Consider the following 21,395-nt stretch of genomic DNA (forward strand, 5'->3'; position numbering starts at 1 on the left):
CCTATATAATCTTCCCCCATATTCCTTCTCCTCGCATCTCGCGTATAGCTAGTTGAAGATCACAGTCTCACACAATCATACCCGACTATACAATCCTAATTTCCGGATTTGCCCTTTCTGTTTCTCCGATTTCCCTTGTTCGTTTCGCCATGGCTGGAACCCTAAATTTTTCGCTCCCCGCTGTCAGTCCTGTCCGTTCCTCCTCTTCCAACGGCGCGGCTACTTCCTCCGTCAGGTTTCTTCCTCATCAATGTAGGGCTTCGATGCGGTCTTTTGCGACTGAGGCCGGATCTGCGGCTGTCGCATCTCGGCGGCCGGCGAGTCTCTACGAGGTGCTTCGAGTCAGTCAGAACGCTTCTCCGAGGGAGATCAAATCGGCTTACCGGAGTTTGGCTAAGATCTACCATCCTGATTCGGTGCTGCATCGATCGGAGTATGACGATGACCAGGACTTCATCGAGATTCACAACGCCTACGCCACTCTCTCCGATCCCTCGGCGAGAGCGATCTACGATCTTTCTTTGATGGCTGTTCATGGGAGGAGGCGGCCGGTATCGTCGTCGGCGGTTCAGAATGCCTCTTCTGGGTTTTATACGACCCGCAGATGGGAGACGGATCAGTGCTGGTAGAGATTGCCGTTTCTCCTTTAGGAAATTTGTAAGGCCGAGGAAAAGAAAAGAGCGTTATAGATTAGGGGAAAACTGCATTCTGCAAAACACAAAATTTTCAATAGTGTTTTGCGGATTATGCGAAAGAAAAAAAAACAATGTAGGAGACTCTGTAAATTCTACCTCTTATATATATTGAAGAAATATGGATATACGATGTTGTTCAGTGTTATTTTTCTCGACTTCTTTGTCATCTAAATTTGTCTGTATAATCTGATTCCAAGCTGAGGTTTCGTTCCATGATTCTATCCGATCTCTGGACAGTGCTCGCAATTTAAAACATCGTCAAGTGTTCTTCTTTGTTCTTTCCCTGTAATCCGAATGATTGCATCTTTAGCTTGTCAAGTGTTTACTGGAGGGAAATGGGGATGAATTTCGCTCAACAAGGAGAGCATCTAAAATTCTGTTTGCTTGACAAACTTAAGCAGGAATGTTATGTAGTAGCATAGTAGCAGTCTGAAAGTGTGGATTAAAGATTCTTTTGCCCTAATGCAGCAGGCAAAAGAGACTTTGCCAGTAGATATAAGTAGCGAATTCTCTCAAGATACCCCTGTGAATGGAGCTTTTATCATTTCTCTCGTTTTTGATATTCCAATACATTTCTCTTCATCGGTGGCCGAGTGAGTTGTTGGAGCTGAGATTTTAGGGAAAAGGGAAAGACGGTTCTGAATTCTCTGATTCTCATGTAAATTGTCTATATGGCAGATTAGGAATGATGCGTAATTTTTCAGGAGTCCAAGTACAAGGTGCAAAGGCTAATTAACATTATTCTGGAAGATTATGAGAATTTTTCATATTAACTTAAAATGAGAAAGAAGATTTAATGGAACAAGCCAGTGAAAAAGCGAATCCTGCCGATTTGGAGCTGCCTGGGGATCCCCTGTTGCATCCAAACTCCATTTTCGGGGACTCTGACGAAATTGTTAAAGCATATCTAAAGCTCAAGACTTTTGGTTACATTGCTGCCAATCCATGTCAAAACAATTTGGGCGTCATCACATAACGAAAATACATTTTCAAAATCTAAAGCACTCAGGAAAAAAAATAAAATAAAATGTAAGGTAGTTACAACTTACAGCCAGTGTTTCATTGTCACGGCCAGATATTAAAGACATACCCATTCACATTCTAGAAACAAATTAAAAAGTGCAGGTTGGTGAGGAGAACTGGACAAACTTTTTAAATAACTATTGCTTTGTTAATGATTAGACAGCTTCATATCTTAGTGCTCCTAATGCAATTCTTTGTCGTTATCAATTAAATCATATAGCTTAATAATGCTTTAACTTTATAACTAAAGCATTACAAAATGCTCCCGACACCTGACACCACTATTAAACAAAGAGAATTATTGACATTTGGTGGAACTGAGTATATGGATTTGGAAAAAATTACTGGGGAAGATGTCAAGTTGAAGATATCAATATAATTTATATCTACTTTAGACGTATTTTAAAAGATTCAATAACTTGACATTTTAAGTTGAAGTCATTGAATCAATCAAAAGAGAAATAATAACTAGCAGCAGGAGACAGATGCTCGAAAACTGGAGTCTATGGCTGCAGCCAAATGAGTGATCCAGTTGAAGCTATCCTGATTGATAGGATTTTGAATAAACTTAGACATAAGGCCAATCCTGATTAATGATAAATTATGCATAAGATATCAGATGATGCTCATAATCAGATCAATGATTATCATTTGGTATCTAACTAGTTAGTATCTTTAGATGAAAGATGATGCCAATTAAACAACATGATGCAGGACAGGGACTTCTATCAAAAAAGGGAGTGTAGCAAAATGTTCAACTTTGCAATTCAGTAACTCTTTCCAAAGATTGAAACTTTGGTGAATATAGTTTCAGATGCTGAGAATGCTAATAACCTGCATTACAGGACCACGTTGCTTGTGGGTTTTTGATACCTCAGCCTTCTTGTTATCCAACTGCAAATAATTCACTCAGAGATGTGACGGGACCACCAGGCTCATAAGACTTTGGACATTTTGTTATTATGTTATTGTTAATGTTAATGCTAATCATATAGCTTAATAATGCTTTAACTTTTCAAATAACTGTTGCTTTGTTGATGATTAGACAGCTTCATATCTTAGTGCTCCTAATGCAATTCTTTGTCGTTATCAATTCAATCATATAGCTTAATAATGCCTTTATAACTAAAGCATTACAAAATGCTGACGGCCTGACACCACTATCAAACAAAGAAAATTATTGAAATTTGGCGGAACTGAGCATATAGATTTGAAAAAACTATTGGGAAAGAGTATATAGATTTGAAAAACTTATTGGGAAAGATTTTAAGTTGAAAATATCGATATATTACTCTGGTCCTAAATATAAGATCTATTTTATCGTGTAATTTACACGACAAAATAGATCTTATATTTAGGACCAGAAAAGTAATTTATATCAAAAACCCTGCTTCTTCTTCATTCAGACAAAAAATTTTACTTTGGGAAGTGATTGCACTATTCTGCAATAAAAAGAGAATAATTTACATAAACATGAAATAGACATAATAACAAGCAGCAGGATACGGATGCTCGAAAACCGGAGTCTACGGTTGCAGCCAAATGAGTGATCCATTTGAAGCTATCCACAAGCACAGACAAGAAGGCCAATAAACTTAGACGCTAGGGCAATCCTGATTAATGACAAGTTATGCATGAGAATATGCCAGTTAGTTCTCATAATCAGACCAATTATTATTATTATTTGTTATCTAACTAATTAGTAACTCTAGATGAAAGATGATGCCAATTAAACAACATGATGCAGAACAGTGACTTCTACCAAAAAGAGGGAGTGTACCAAAATGTTCAACTTTGCAGTTCTGTAACTCTTGCCATAAGATATGAGCTGATTCGCGCAATTAAACCCACAGATGAAGAAAGATTACTCTCAATTTCAAAAATGTGGGGGAGAATGAAAATAAAACAGGACAATGCACAAAAAAGAAAAGAAAAGCAACATGTACAAAATCAAACACAAAAAGGATGCGAAAATATTGCCAAAGATTGAAACTTTGGTGAATATAGTTTCAGATGCTAAGAATGGTAATAACGTGCATTACGGGACCACGTTGCTTGTGGGTTTTTGAAACCTCAAGCTTCTTGTTATCCAACTGCAAATAATTCACCCAGAGATGTTACGGGACCACGAGGCTTATCCATTGTGTGTTAAAGACTCTGGACATTTTGTTATTGTGTTATTGTTAATGTTAACACTGCTACTGTGCTTATAGACATGATGCTGATCCAAGTATCTCATGAAGCGCTGGGGTCAAGTTTGTTTGTTTTTCGCTTCTGCAGCTTTGTGCTTGCCAAAGCTCTGGAAATTCGAATAAGTGCCTTGGTGAATTTTTTTTAATATAAATAAAGCTTCTTTATTCAGACAAGAAATCTTACTTGGAGAAGTGAATCGCACATTTCTGCAACAAAAAGAGAATCATTTGGCATCTCTAGAATCTCAACAATCTCCCATCCTAAATCTAAAATCCCAGCGATATCTGATTTATATGAAAATTAGGAAATGAATTAATAATCCTAAATTTTTATTATTAAGCTACAATTTTCACACAAATACTCCTTTTAATAAATATATATATATAAGTCAGTTAAATATATAAAATAATATTGTAAACGGTTGCGTACAAACTTAATAAAATAGAAATTCAGTATATTATGACATAAATTAGTCATTATCTATATTTATTTTTTTAAAAAATTATTAATTGTAATACGAATATAATATTAGTATAGATGTCCATATCTCCTATTATCTCCATTATTCCACAATTATCTTAATTTTTAATTTTAATACAATATTATTTTAAGAAAAATTACTCATTTAAATCTTATTATACCTAATTATTTAAAATTCCTTAATTGGAGAGAGATACCCCTACAGTTACGGAGAAAACCTCTCTAAATGATTTAGATTAAGGCACCGTTTGGATGGCATTGCAAACCTTGGTTTGAAAGTCCAAACCATGGTTTGCACAAAATACCATCCAAATAGCCAGACAAATTAAACAAACCTTGGTTTAGATAAAACCATGGTTTCAACTGGTGAAACCATGGTTTGGACGGCAGCATCTCTCATCTGCTTCTCGGGTCCAATTGCTGAAACGAACGGTGGGCCCCTCCATAAATGACCAAAGCATCCAATTATTCGGGTGTTCAATACTTGCTCTATGTTCAATAATTCCTCTCCTCGTTCACGCCTTCTCCCCAGTCGGTCCACACAACACCCCACAATAATATATATTAATATTTTTGATAGTTGTTGTTACGTTTACAATCTTTAAAGAAAATTAATATTTTTCTGTTATAAAAAAAATCATTTTTCTATAAACATATTTAATATTATGTTTTATAAATATATGTACACATATTAATTACGTATTAATTATATTATCTTATATATTATTAATTATGTTAGTAAAAAAATTTTCATTAACAATTTTATTTCTTCAAATCAAAATAAATCATAAAATCTATCCCTTATATAATTATCATATTAATTTATACCCGTTTTGGTAATTTTCACATGTAAAAAGTGCTTCTGGTAATAACTATCCAAACACTCTCATTTCTCAAAATCACTTTTTCTCAGAATCTATTCTCCACAGAATTTATTCTCCAGAATTACTTTTCCAAATCACGGTTTGGTTTCATCCAAACATACCCTAAATTTGGGAAAACAAAGCGTAAATTTTTAGTAAGCCGCACGTTTTAGACTAAAACACCCCTCTTCTTCACTTTCAGAATAATCGCGAACAAAGACGCAAATGAGGGATGTTTGGTAAGTGGTCTAATGTGTACTAAATATTAATCGACTAGTGACAGGTTTGATTTTAGACTGTGAATGAAAGTTTCAGTTTTTACTCAAAAAGAAAAACAATCTTTTTACAGAAATTTGGAATTTGAGAGCGACGCAGATGAGTGATTCTTGTTCTTAAATAGCTTTATCCAGAGAACAAATAGAAAAAAGATTCAATAATTTAACATTGTAAGTTGAAACCATTGAATCAACCGAAACAAACTTAAATTGGTGCTTCTTATTATTGGGAAGTGAATTGCAAATGTTTGCAACAAAAAGAGAATCATTTGCTTGTTTTCATGAGAATGGAATTGATAACATACTGCAGGACACGGTGACGGATGCTGGGAAAGTGGGGTCCAATCATGGAAGGATAGCAACATCGACGATAGAGTTCCTCAAACACAGGCTTGACATAGAATGCGATCATGGGATCCATGGGATCTATGGCTGCGGCCAAATGAGTGATCCAGTTGATTTTCTGAGATGTGTCGATTTTCCGAGATGTGTTGGTGTTTAGATCAAGTGCCAATTGCTGCAATAGCGTCAGCACCACTATTTGGCTTAAAGGGAGAGGAGACATGGACAAAATACCAAGAAGATCCACCTGTTCATTCACTCCAAAATGTTCAGATCAGAAATAAAAGTAATGTTATAGAGACCGCCAAAACAATGATTTGGAACCGTCAAAATCAGTTACCTCAGAACATAACCAAGAAAGAGTGGATCGGTCACTTGTTTGGAGGGCAGTGGTGAAAGCCTTCTCGTACTTCTTTTCAGATATCAAGCTTGCCAGATCGTTTCTGGGACCTTGGCTCGACTCAACCTGAATGTGTTGGTTGGACAAAGAGTTTAATAGTTAGCCGCATCTTTGTAGATTAACGCATCCTGCAACGTACCATTTGTTATTATTAATTACGACCACTAAGAAACATATGGGAATGCGATCAATTCAAAAATCACAATAACACATTAGTTGCAAGTCTAGGCACCTTGAGATGCCCTTCCAGTTGCATACGAAGATGATCTCTGTCCAGCAGACCTAACGATGCTGAATTCTCCCTGTGACGCCTTTGCCAATTGCTGATCCTGCATAGCCACGGATTCTGGGTTCCGCAATTGATAATCTAATGCCTGCCTCAGAGTTCGCTTTTGGATAGCCCTATCTGGAGAGTTCAGCTGCCGCAATGGCTCTGAATTCTCTTCCATGTCTTGTCACCCACTCCCGTCAAATAAAGTACGCTTCTTCTGGGCATCCATCCATATATATATATATACTGCCTCCGGATCTTAAATTATATCCACAATCCCAATGATTCTTCTATATCTAAAATTATTCAGTGAGATTTTCTCCCTAATTAAGGCAACATGATTTGTTGAGGAGGGGGAAAAAACAGAAAAAGAGTGACAAGAAATTTAGGAAATCAATCCTAAATTTTTACTAAGCCATAAATTTTAGACTGAGATACCTATTACGCACATACATGTAAAAATCATTTCGAATAGAATACCAAAATATATTCGCAAGTTGAAAAAGAAATATTATTTTAAACGCTTATATAAAATCAAGTATACCCATAAAACAGAGTTTTTATCCTCTGTATATCTTATGCCACATTAATCTAGAAATTGAATGATATTTTGGGCTTGAATGAACTTTTTATGTATTATTGGATTCATTGATTAATTTTAGATTTTTTTTTTTATAAAAATTGAGATTTTGGATTGAAAATCTGAATATTTTTGTGATTTCCTATTTTTAGCTTGAAATTAATATTTCTATTTCTTTGGAAATAAGTCTCATATTTTTAGAAAGATTTATCTTTGGAAAGTTTTGCAATTTCTTATATTATTTTTGTACATATCTAATATTTAATTTTGATACAGATTATATTGTATTTGGACATAATCTATATTAATGGATGCACCTAAATTCTTGTAGGTCAAGAAATAGTATATAGGAAATTCAATGGTCCAAGATTATTTCTTGGAATTCAAGCACAATCCAATAGTTAATATCAAGTGGGCCAATTAATTGCTAATAAGCTTAAGCTTTGGATCTTAAAAAAAAATTTCCTTTCTCTCATTCAAATATTCTATTCATTCCATAGTCATTGGACGTCCTCTAGTCTCACACGCCTTCATCCATGATCCATCAACCCCTTCTTTTTTGCCATTCAACTCATTAAAGAAAAAAATTAATATTTTGTCCCGCTTTCTCTTTTCCATTCGGCACACATCACAGCACCTACAATTCCTTTTCTTGATCCAAAGAGGAGACCACGTGATCATCATCTTCCCTTCTTTGCACCATATGTCCATGAATTGCACCAAGCTTGAGCTTACTATGGAGACAATTTGTGAGGAAAAAGGGGATGAATTTTGCTCAACATGGAGAGCATCTAAAATTCTGTTTCCATGACAAACTTAAGCAGGAATGTTGTGTAGTATCATAGTAGCAGTCTGAAAGTGATGAATAAAGTTTTTTTTTCCCCAATGCAGCAGGCAAAAGAGACTTTGCCACTACATATAAGTATCGAATTCTATCAAGATACCCTTTTGAATGGAGCTTTTATCATTTTTCTCCTTTTTGATATTCCAATACATTTCTCTTCATCGTTGGCTGAGTGAGTTTTTAGGGAGAAGGACAAAATAAGAGTGACAAGAAATTTTGGAAATCAATCCTAAATTTTTATTAAGCCATAAATTTTAGACTGAGATACTTATTACTCACGCATATTTAAAAATCATTTAGAATAGAATGCCAAAATATATTCACAAGTTGAAAAAGAAATTTAGGAAAGTGTTCAACTTTGCAATTCAGTAACTGGCCATGAGATATGAGCTGATTCGGACAATTAAATTAAATCCACAAGTGAAAAAAGATTACTCCCAATTTAGAAGATGTGGGGGAGAATGAGAAAGAAACAGAACAATGCACAAGAAAGAAAAGAAAAGGAACTTGTACATAATCAAACACAAAAAAGGATGCGCAAAATACTGCCAAAGATTGAGACTTTGCTGAATAAAATTTCAGATGCTAAGAATGGTAATAACCTGCATTACGGGACCACGTTGCTTGTGAGTTCTTGAAACCTCAAGCTTCTTGTTATCCAACTGCAAATAGTTCACACAGAGGTATTACGGGGCCACATGGCTTATCTGTTGTGTTTAAGACTTTGGACATTTTGTTATTGTGTAACTGTTAATGTTAATACTGCTGCTGTGCTTATAGCATGATGCTGATCCAATTATCTGATGAAGTGTTAAGATTAGACATTCACTCCTGTATAATACTTAAATGCAGTTTTTTTATAGTAGTCTTGTTATCAGATTCTTCAGTTAAACTATGTGCTTGATACATAAAGACAGTTGTTAACATGTTTGTTTTCATTATTTGGAAATATGCAGGTATAAAGAGTGGATGCGTCACTTCTTGCTAGAAGAATTCTTTCTAGAACGGCTCGTACTTAGATTCAGGTATATGAGTTGGCCAGAGGTAATATATTAGTTATAGGACCACTAAGATAGACGTGGGGATCCAATGAATTCAGAAATCACGATAGTATTGGTTCGATGGATCTTCTTTTGGGAGAAAAAGTAAGAGTATACTCAAAAAATTATAATAATAATTTACTGCTATTTTATTCATCCCTTTTTGCAAAGGTTTACTTTGAGTTCTATTTTGCTGTTTCAGTTTTGAGAGATATCTTTATCAAAAAGTCACTTACATTCATACATCAAGACCTCAATACATTTTCATGCAATTATGTTCTTGCAGTCATTTGAATTTACCCTCATTATTGCGAAACGAGACGTTAATCAGATACTATATAACATAGTTCATGATACTTTATCATTTAAAGCGTTAAAATATGCAATAAATAATAATAAACTATATCTTCATTACAAAATCAATGTAATTTAGTTTCAGTTCAAAATAATCTCCACATTAATATTTCAATCTAATAATTTTTGTATTTTTTTTGTTTATATTCTCTCCTCTGGAGGGGAGGAGAATATGCAAGATAGTCAGAAAATTAATATGGTGACATTTTATTTCAACATAGTTAACTTCTTTTGGTATAAGTTATTCAAAAACTTTCTTAATCATTTTGCATCATTCTAAACTAATCATTCGAAAAATAAATTCCTTAGTTTTATCTTTTGATGGATACATGCTCAAATTACACTCACTATTCTTGCAAGAAAAAAATAAAGTAAGGCTAATAATAAAAAAATAGTTCAATCACTAAATACAACTCTATCGCCCGCACGCGTGCACGCACACATATATATCTTTAAGCATATTTTTTTGGGTCAGAAGACTAAAATTTCATTACTAAGGTTCCAAGAGCAAAAGTACATAAACAAAAAAACATCAACAAAAAACCAGCCATACACATAATTTGAGTAAGGTGGTGGTCCAAAAATTGCCAAGCAAAAAGAATTGAGTATGTGGATTAAAATTTATTGTTTAAAACTCTTGTCATCCCTAATTTGGGTAAGGTTGAACCTCTACTAGAGCAAAAATGGTTGTCTTAATCATATGCACATACTCAAGACAGACTTGAGTGCGTGCATTAGGACCTAGACTGAGGTCCTCTGTAAAATCCTTAACCTTAAAACATTATAATCTCGTCATAAAACCACTACTATGGTAGAAAAGGAAAGCTGTTAAAATGAACTACCATAGTAGAAAGAAACTTGCATAATTTTAGAAATTGACTTTTAAGCTCGGGTCAAACCCAAACTCCATTGTATGCAACTAAAATCATTCATTCATATCCACTGGGCCTCCGAGCCTCCTGCCCGGGTAACAACATACATCAAAATCAGCCCATCCAATTAGTTTTCAACCATGTAACAAAGTTTCATAAAACAATAGAAATGGCCTCCAGCCAACTAAAACAAGGAGATAACATATTCTCCAATTTACAATAAGGCCGGGTAATCAAAATATTTCAAAAAGCAGTCCTAAATGTGGCAATATATACTAGCCATACATATACAAGTGCTAGAGGCCTAAAGCTAATCAAGCTCAAGCCTCTGCGTCTCTTCCTAATGGCCCACGCCCGGAACCTTCACCTGAAAACATTGTAAACCACGGGGTGAGACAAACGTCCTAGTAACCAATCTTTCCAATTCAAGGTACTACTAAATAGGTGTTCGTGAGGTGTCAAGTGGGGTAGTTCACAAGTAATATATAATGATAGCCACTACAAGTCATGCAAGTGCAATGATGCCATCCCATCAACTATATCCCTCATTTTGGGGATTTTCAAGAGCCGAACCCGGCCTATCCCTCACTATGGGGGACGTAAGGAGCCATAAAAGGCTTATCCCTCACTCTGGGGGACGTAGGGAGCCAAAAGGCCTATCCCTCACTCTGGGGGACGTAGGGAGCCAAAAGGCCTATCCCTCACTATGGGGGACGTAAAGAACCAACCATCATGCATTAATGGAGGCCTTACCACGTGGTAGTAACTATCAAAAACTCTCACCAATTCCCAATTCATGCATCATGCTCAAACCATAATCAAATAGTAATTGAACATTTCATAAGTAACTTCATTCAATGGCATATCCTTCATAATTTCAAGATTCATTCAACATCAATTGAAACCCCACAAGACAGTTTTCCTTTTTATACACAACATACACTTTGAACATAATTACTACTTGGAGCACAAAACATAAATCTATTCATAATACCACAGAAGCAAGTACTAAGGATTGGAAAGTGGTTACCTCTCGCCTGAGCAAGGAATGACAAACCAACAATGTGGCCCCGTGCACCAACAAGACTCACAATCGGTCTACACAAGCATACAAACACACAACCATCATATATTAGCTTTCAAACTAATAATGTGGCCAAAACAACATTTGGGGACACAAAATTCCTAACTCCAATCAAAACTCTACCCAACTCAAAGGGTATACCCATCAAAACAACACTCTAAGTCATAAAAGTCTATTAAACATCAAGTCCCCTTTTCAAGCATCAATTAGAGTTCAAACCTCAAGGACCCACTATAGGAATTCTACACCCAAACATCCCATTTGAATAATTGAAGTTCTAACAACAATCTAAACCGATTAAACATCCAATTTAACCCTCCTTAACATAACCCAAATCACAAAACTCAAAATCAATCTCTACATTGTCATCCTCAATCCCAAATCTCCCATTTCCATAAACCCTAGCTTCAAAAATTCAAGATTCTTTAAATCCAAGGAAACTACACCGATTAAAAACTTAGACTAACCCAAAGCAATCAATTAAACTCAAAACAATCGGTCAAAAACCTCAGTTCCATCACAACCTAGAAAATCCTAGGGTTCCACCAAAAATCCTCAGAAATTCCAAGAAAGAAAGTAGATTAGAGGTTAAAATCACTTACTTGAGGTAATGGATCCTTAGAAATGTCTTTCCCAAGCCTCAACACCAAAACCCTAGCAGAGCTCCTTTCTCCTCCTTCATATTTTCTAATTTTCGCACAACTGAACCCTCCAACGTCTATATAGATTCGATGCCTTTCGCCGCGACGATCCCAAAACTTCGTCGCGGCGAACTCCAATCTTCGCCACGGCGAAAGCTTCCCAAGAGGAAACTCTCACTCGCCCAGAAAATATTCGCCGCGGCGTCCCCAAAACTTCGCCGCGGCCAAACTTGCCCGAAAGACAACCCTCCCTGGAACTCCCGGTTCGCCGCGGCGAACATACCCTGAGATAGGCACGTTCACCTATTCCTCCAATAAACCTCAATTCAACCCAAACACCAAGATCAACACTTAAATCACTAATCTATCCTCAAAATCAACCAAACGAGGTTATTAAAACCCAATAAAACTCAGGACGTTACATCCTCAAAGACCAGTGTAAAACGTCCGAGCAACATCTAGTATAAAAGTTCTCTAGCAAAGGTTTAACCTAACCAGTAATGTATGGATCTATTGGATCAATATATAGCAGTGGTAATGTATCAAAGAATCACACATGCTTATAACAAGTTAAACATATTTATCCTTTGTAACTTTGTGTAAACTTATAAATAACCCACATGTTATGTCTTTGTGTATAACTTTAGAATAGTCTATTACGGGACACGTGTTATCATACCATTGTATACTTTTTTATATACGTTGAATACATAGGCATGTAACCTTATTTATTATAGAGCATATTTTATTATTTTATTAGACTTGTGACTTGGTATCAGAGTATAAACATTAACAATGATATTAGCTTTTGTAATTTTTGTCTCAAGTCACCTACACATACTCAAGATAGACCTAAGTACATGCATGAGGAGCCAAACATGGATTTTCAAAATCCAATTTAAAGCGTTTGAGTAACACTTGTTATAGAGTGGCTCAAGCTCAGGTTTAACTTGCTTAGCTACATATGGATCTATTAGATCACTAGCAGCCACAAGATAAGTTAGCCAATATGCATTTAAATGTATTGTTCTTTAAATTAGCCATGAGTTGCTTTGCAATTTCTATTAGAACTTGTTGGTTGAGAGGAATAAGAAAATAAAACAGAGTTAAAGGTAACATGGCCTGTTATTAAAAAAAAAAATCTAACAACAATAAAAAATAAGTAAAGAAAACTTACTATTAATGTAAATTTGTTATAGCATTAGTAATATAGATTTAATTATTAAATTTGAATGACATTCATAAATTTGAATTGACAAGAAAAGAAGGATTTTCTACACATATCATCTACTCTCGGCTAATTAGTGTACATGCATCAGGACCTGTACCAAGCTCCTCAAAGGCCAATATAAATCATAGGAGCAGCATCTGCCATATAAGTCATCTAATAAAAGCTTAATCTGTCTAGCTATAAATAGATCCATGGGACCCATTATCGCCATAATATGTGTTAGGTAGAAGACCTTTTCAAGCGTATTTTTCTCAAAGTCTTGCGTTAGATACTCCATAATTCTCATTAGAACCAGTTGGCTGAAAGGGATATGAGTCATTAACAGAGTCAATAAAAAAGGCTGTTAACATTAAAAAAAACTAAAAGTTACTATGATAAAGACATAAAATAATTAAACATAGAAAAAAAAATATAGATTACAATTGTAATTCAGATTTATAATTTTAACAAAATATATTTATATTATTTTATTACATTTGTAACTTGGTATCAGAACATAAACATCAGTAATATGAATGTAGTAACATATGCTCAGGACAGATTTAAGTACATGTATGATGACCTAAATACAGATTTTCAAAATCCAATCCAAAACATTTGAGCAACAGTTGTTATAGAGTTGCTCAAGCTCTGGCATGCTAATATAAAAAAATTAATCTAATAACGATAAAAAATAAGTAAAGAAAACTACTAGTAATGCAAACTTGTTATAGCGTTGGTAGCATGAAATTGATGATTCAATTTGAATGACACTCATAAATTTGAATAGTTTGAGCCTCCAACACCTACCAATGGTTTTGCAAATTGAGTAAACATGTATCATGCACCCAGTTTAATTTGACTGTGATATTATGTATATATTTAATAATTATCTTCCTATTCAACTCATTATTAAAGGATATTAAATTGTTGGATTCACTATTTTTTATAAGCTTCCTTGATCAGATTATCTTTCCAAAGGATTGGCTTTTGCTTATAGTCTCCCTTAATTTGGTTGTTGTGACATGGGTTTTGTTTTGATAATTTAGAAATTAGATACTCTAGTCTTATTTCTTTTTTTGTATTCCTTACTGTGATATCCTTATTTGTTCTTCAAGTAAGAACATTTCTCCTAGTGCCGCACTGATGACGATATATCTTGAAATCTAGATGGCTTTTCTGTCTTGATTTTATATTTTTTGACCTCTATCCTTTCCCTGTTGATTTATGTTTATCTTCTATTAAATTCTACATATGTAAAGTATCATCATAACTCTTATCATCATCTTTACCTGCATTTATAGATACTAATATTCAATAGTGTGTTAAATTTTAAAACTAGAGAATTTTTTTTTAAAAAAAAAAATTCATGCGATCTTTCATATTGTTAAGATTTTTGGACTAGCGTTACAAAGGAATTGCTCATGGAATTGGTCAATCAGAGATATTAGGACGAATACATTTAGCCCTAGTCAAGATAAATATTATTTTAACAGTTTTTGTTGTAAGGATTTTTAGGTGGATTTTTTTGGTGATTTGTATAGCTCTCTTTCAAACTTACAGATTTAATTAACACTTTTGTGTGCTATACTCACTTACTTAGAAAAAGACCTACCATCTCAGTTTTTAGATGAAGAAAAGTATGCTAAGGAAGCATCCAGCTCGCGTGGCCTAGCAAGTATGCCTATGGTCGATTGAATTTAACAAAGCAAATGACTTTAAAGCTTGATTTTGCATTCTAAATTTATTTTTATATCACATACTACTAACGTTGTGTTTGGCTTGACGGAGGGAAGGGGAGGAGAGGGATTTTAATCAAGAGAAAGGAAGGGGAGGGTAGCTACAAAGGGAAGAGGAGGGAGGGGGAAGGGTGGGAAGAGATTTTAATAATCTCCTGTTTGGACTGATTAGAGGGGAGGGGAGGGAGCCATTTTAATGATACCTTATTTTATTCTAATAAAAAAGTACTGTAGAGAGAGTTCAGTTCCTTTTCAATTTGTAATAATAAATAATGAAATAAGTTGTAAGATCGCTTACTATCAACTCCAATAATAAGAATGGAGTAGGGCATGGATAAAAGTCAAAAAATAAATAAAAAAAACATAGAAATAATCCGCAAGAAAGGCTTCATTAATAAAAAAATTGTGTGGAGGAGTGTAAATTAGTCTAATTATCTCAATTCACAAAAAAAAAAAAATTGGGAGAGTGTAAAATTTAAGATGTGGATTTCAAGTAAATATATATTATTTTGTGTTGTAATTTTTGTTTCCAAACTGATTTGCTTGCATATGAATTAAAACATTTCATTTTAGGTATGGGTGGTGGGGAAGATTCAAACCTAACAAAAGTAACAAAAAGAAGAATAAATCCAAAATGTTAACAATTAATTAGGTAAGAGTAAGGTTGTACGTAAGGGATCGGGAATGTATAAATCCATTGGACAGTGAACAAATTTGGAATTTCCCAGCCTTTTTTTTTTGGGACAAGCCACTCCACTTTACAACAGACTAATCAACTTCTCTGTTGTGACCATCTTACCCACTTCACCCTCCCCCTCCGTAATGTATCCGTCTTCTACTTTCTAATCATTTCTTTATTATTAAGAAAAATTACCCATGAATCCCAAATATAAAAATTAAATATAAAAATTCAAAAAATAAAATCATTTTTAATGAATTTTATAATATCTATCTTTTTTTACCAGCATTTATAATATTTATCCGTAAATTGCAAGTCTAACTTACAAAAATGAATTACTAGCCCTATCCGTAATATATTCCTCCGGTCTTAAATATAAAACTCTTTTTATAGTGTAATTTACACTACAAAAAAGATTTTATATTTAGGATCGGAAGAGTATTTTTTAAATGGGACCTACAGGTACTTTTTCCTTTGTGTTATTGCTAATTAGTAATTATTCAACCAGGCTTTGAGATAAATTTTCCGTTTGCATCCATGATCCACTAAAAACAATGACTTTGCACTTGAAATACTATTTTTATCCCGTTTTAAATTATTCTAAAGCATTTTGTTCTTTCTATTTATTTTATTTTAAATGTTATTTTCGTCATATAACTGATAGTTTTTCAAATGAGTAATTTTTTATAGATAAATGGCAAAAAGAAATTTTTATATAGATAAAGATCAAATTAAAATAAAACAAACTTAGAACTAAATATATAAACTTGAAGCTTTTTCCCGATGCAAAATTTGAATTTAACTTATCAAAATCGACTTTAAGATTAAATTAAGAGATATTTATATAACAAATTAAAGTTTTAAATCAAAGTAATAAATCAATTCAAATTAAATAAAGTAATGGATAATAGATTTAATAAAATTAAAGAATCACAAAAGCATACTTTTGCACGCCCAAAACAAAAAACAGAGATAAGCTAATAATGATAGTGGTATCTTCAAAGCTATATCTTTTCGCATCGATTTATTTATTTTGGGCCAACCTCATTTTATCTACTTATTCGCACACAATATATCCCCCAAAAAAAGATGTTTCATTTTGCTTTTATACGATAAAGAGATGAGAAAAAGTGAGTAATCTTTATAAAAAAAAAAAATTTGGATAGAATCAAAACTATGATTTTAAAAGTATTTTTATGATTTTAAAAGTACTTTTACGGTATATGAAATAAATATATAAAAAAATTATCTCAATTTATAAAAAAAAGTTTTGGAAAAATATTTTTTAAAGTGTCCAAATACTTTTTAATTATTTTATTTTATTTTTCACTATTTGATGAGAAGACAGAAACTGACCGTTTCGAAATAGCTTTCCTTGTAAGCGAGAAAATAAAAACGACCCATTACGCCACAACTGCGTGTAACCGTTATATAAGTACTTAAATACCCTCCTCCTTCACAAATAGCTCACTCACCCACTGTTTCCCTTCATCTCATTCTTCTCCTTCTTCCTTCGTCTCTTTGGCTTCACGTTTTTCCCAGAAAGCGAGATCACTTTGCTGGTTCGATCTACGATCGGATCGGAATTCCTGAGATCATGTGCTGCGGAGGAAGGATGTGTATGCTGTGCACGTGCGTCATTCTCGTCGTCATCTTGATCGGGTTGCTTTTCGGGTTCGGAGTCTTCACCCATGGCTTCCACAAGCTCAAGGACACCTTCAGTTTCTGCGATCCCTCCGTCTCTGGTAGTTTGTGCGGGCATGCAAAGGGAAGACCCTTCCTGGGTCACGCACCGCCTCCATTGTACTAGGGCTTTTATTTGTTTCCCCCTTCTATGTTCATTCCCGATCCGTTCTTTCTCAGTTTCTGGGGATTTATTTCGAATCGTAGGTTTAGGGTTTTCTTAATTTTTTAATTATTATTACTTTAATTCGAATTGAACATTGCTGTTCTGGTATCTGTAACTATCATTCGCCTCTTCTTGGGGATTCTTGTTTGTTTATATATTAAATATTGCTCTCTCTGGTGTTGCTCTAATCTGCTGTTTGTTGCGTATGTACAAGTTTCGCCGATTTGAAATTTACAGTGCAGGGAATTCGTTGCGTCCTTACCCGAATTTCATCTGAGATTCCGAATACTGTAAAGTAGTTCAGTGATAGAAGATTAAATTTTCTGCTGATCTGACAGCCAATGAAAGTCGATAATGGGTCCTCTCTTTATTTAAAGAATTTTGAAGAATCTCTCCTATTCTACTTTTTGAGTTTTGAGAGATAACGTAAAATATGTGTAAATGCGAATCAAGCATATGATTGTGCATTGAGGATGAGAATCTGGGAATATAATAGGGGAGTGCTGATATCGATGATCTAACCTTATGAAACTTTCTGGGATATTTTGAAAGTTTAAATAACACTTTTTAAAAGTAAAAAGTGTTTTTATGGAAATTCAAATAATCTTTTTTCAAATATATTGTAAAATTATTTTTAAAGTTATAAATTTTTTCCCCTTAAGTGACCCTTGCATCTGAGATTTGGTCAGGCAACCACAGACGATAAATTTATGATAAATTAAACCCTGAGCATCATAATATTAGACAGTCAAGTAATTAATTTTCAAAACGTATTTCAAACGAATTTTATGCATTACAAATTTATGTCTCAAGTACTTAAAAGTTACAGCAAGTCCATGATTGGTCGCCTCCCTTCCACGGCATTAAGCACTAACACATACTCAAATAGATGAAATTATATGACATTAAGTATAATATTTGAAGTTTAATTTTTAAAATAACAATTATTATTATTGGCCTAAAAAAGTATCATTTGATATTAATGGGTTAGGTCTGGCCAACAAAAAAAAAAATTTAAGGGGTTAGGATTAAGAGACCAAAATATATTTTATATAATTAAATGACCGAATTAAATTTTTTTAATAAAATTATAGGGGACAAAGTGCACTGTTGCCAAAACTATTTTATTTTATGAATATATGTATAAATTTCAGATTGAGGCATTAAAATGTGCCAAAATCATTTATATATTAGTGCCATGCGGTAAAAGGCATGTCAAATTTAAATAGTTCTTCTTTTTTAAGAATTTTAAAATAGTTCTTATTATGTATTTCAATCAATAAGATCCGTACGTAACTCAAAATAAAATACTCAGCTATATAATATTATCTTTAGGCAACTCAGAATGACCAACAATTCATTCTGGACCGGAATTCTTTGACCTACTTTACTCTCAAGTCATTTAAACTTGTGTAATTTGGCCGTTGAAGCTGCCATCCCACGAGACAAGAGTACAAAGAGTCAAAGACAAGGGGATCGGGTTAAAAAAAAGAAAGAAAGTATAAAGACATGGGGAAAGAGCGATCTGACAATACGGCCATGGTGACGGGGCACGGAATCCTTCGTTGAAATGGGTTACGGTTAGTTACGACGTGTTTGCCTTGATTTTTTAAAAATAATTTTATGAATTTTCGGCTAAATTTATAAGAAAAATTTTGTCTCAACTTATTTAAAAATATTTTTAAATGATTTTTGTGTTGCTAAAAACCCTTTTAAAATGAGTGGTACCTGCTCAAAGTGAGTTCTTAATTATTTTTGAGCAATAACTAGTATTCCTATATTTATATTTATAAAGTACTTCCAACATATTTTATATAGATTAAGAAAAATTTTAAATTGCATTAACTTTTTATTAAAATATAATAACTTTTTTAATTTTATCCTTATTTTATATATACGTTTTAAAAAATAACTATTTACATTATAATAAATAAAGAATAAAATAATACATTCATACTAAAAATTTAATAAAGTGACTTATAAATAGGACTAAAAAAATCTTTTCTCTTTACCTTATAAATAAAACCAGAGGAGTACTTATCTGATTTTATTCATAGGTCACTTCCAACATGCTTTCCACAAACTAGTAATAACCTTAAATTTTATTGACTCTTATTTAAAATTCAACAACTTATCAATTTTATCCCTATTTAATATATAAAGTCAACATAATAGTAAATAAAGGATAAAATTGTATATTCATATAAAAAATTTCTCTCACTATTCCATAAATAAGACTAAAAATATCTTCTCTTTCTATCCTATAAATAAAACTGAGGAGTATTATATAGAAAAAGGGAAGGGTCCTACAAATTCAAAATACAAAATGACAAGTTAATAAGAAAGAGTTTGGTTAAAGGGAATGAAGGGACGGTAGGGGAAAAAAACTAAAAAGAAATATAAAAGTGAAGTTGTAAGTTTTTTTCCCTGTTACTTTCTTTTTTATATATTCCTTTTATTGAATTTTTTAAATAATTTCACTTGTTTATGTTCATAAATTGTTGGAGATTTATTTGAAATTTTTGACTGGTTTTTAAATCAAAGAATATAATTGGGGATTTGTTTTAAGACTAGAGATCTATTCGTTTGAAGATTGATCAAGGTTTTCAAAACAACTGTTGATTTTAAAATTTTGGATTTAGTATTTGAGGTGTTATCGGCAGTTTTGAATTTACATGGGCCTTTTGATAAAATTGAGTCACATGAGCTTAGATTCATGGCTTTTTTTTTTTTTCCCGCTTAGAGATTTTTTCAAGCTTTGTTTTAATAGAGCCAGGGCTAAAAATTAATTAAGGTGTCCAAATAAAATTTGGTGAATTTCTTTACACTAAAATATTTGAATATTTTTTGATTTTTTGAATAAATAATATTGTTATGATATTAAATAATGTAAGACTCATTTTGTAATATAATAAAAAATATTTAAGAATATGGTAAATGATCCTTACCCAAAAAGAACTATGGGATAACACTATGAATGAATAATTATATTACAATTATATTTCTCTTTATATGCACAATAATGATATCCCTCAACTTGAGAGGACCAAGCACACCTTAGGAAATTGTGTTCATTGTTCTTCTTTGTTAATTGTTTAACAAAATAATGTTATCGAGACGACAAAAAACACTAGTCTGTAAATTGTTTAATACTTACCCGACTACATAGCCAGTGCATTAATTCTACATCATTTCTCTGTAACGCAAGACCGAACTCCTCCTTGTAATTAAACTGAACTAATAATTGTTGAAGGCCTGCTCTTAACTATTCATCGGCATCATTAAAAGCAGGAGCAGGAGGAGTACTGTTGCCAAAAGCCATTCTAATTTGTCATTTTGAATTGAGGAAAATCTTCAACTTACGTTTGGCCGAGTATAAATTGTGTTAGGGGTGTTCATGGGCAGGGCTGGGCAGGGCATGCCCCCTGCCCGATGCCCAGCCCGAAAAATGAGCGGGCTGCATTTTGCGGCCCGCTGCCCTGCCCTGCCCATAGAAGCCCTAACCATTTTCGGGCTGGGCAATAACGGGCTGGGCAGGGCAGGCTTCCAAGCCCAAATAGTGATACCTTGGTGAAAATTTTTTTAGTTAAAGTAAAGGTATCTTATAACAATTATAAAGAAATAAATACTTGAATAAACAATAAATTCAACAAATCAATAACTTTGCTTTGTCTTAAATTGATATATCTTTTAATATAACACTAAAGTGAGCTTGCTTTTGCATCTTTGTAAGACAACCAACAATAAAAACAAACTAAAAGATACTAAACCAAATTAAAAAGATACTAAGAAGGAAGAATTACGCATACCACTAAATGTATTTATGGCAAATAAAAGAGGGGAGAATAATATATATTATTATATATTATATATTATTATAAGTATTTTTGGCAAAAAAAAAGAATTATAAATATATATATCACGGGCAGGGCCAAATGGGCAGGGCAGCATACCATGCCCG

At 33.3% G+C, this 21,395-nt stretch overlaps 2 protein-coding genes across 2 annotated transcripts; both read left to right on the top strand.

Annotated features, from left to right (window-relative positions):
• Window positions 1-951, top strand: LOC114728735 (chaperone protein dnaJ 11, chloroplastic-like). Its single transcript, XM_028915678.1, has one exon. The coding sequence runs from the start codon at window positions 150-152 to the stop codon at window positions 627-629; it is 480 nt and encodes a 159-aa protein (XP_028771511.1). The 5' UTR covers window positions 1-149; the 3' UTR covers window positions 630-951.
• Window positions 952-17,051: 16,100 nt separating this feature from the next.
• LOC114728776 (uncharacterized) lies at window positions 17,052-17,622 on the top strand. The gene has a single exon (XM_028915721.1). The coding sequence runs from the start codon at window positions 17,183-17,185 to the stop codon at window positions 17,393-17,395; it is 213 nt and encodes a 70-aa protein (XP_028771554.1). The 5' UTR covers window positions 17,052-17,182; the 3' UTR covers window positions 17,396-17,622.
• The last annotated feature ends 3,773 nt before the right edge of the window (window positions 17,623-21,395 follow it).

The sequence above is a fragment of the Neltuma alba genome, unplaced genomic scaffold, assembly GCF_004799145.2.
Source record: "Neltuma alba isolate B1F8T4 unplaced genomic scaffold, ASM479914v2 tig00012567_pilon, whole genome shotgun sequence".
In the NCBI taxonomy this organism is placed as follows: Eukaryota; Viridiplantae; Streptophyta; class Magnoliopsida; order Fabales; family Fabaceae; genus Neltuma; species Neltuma alba.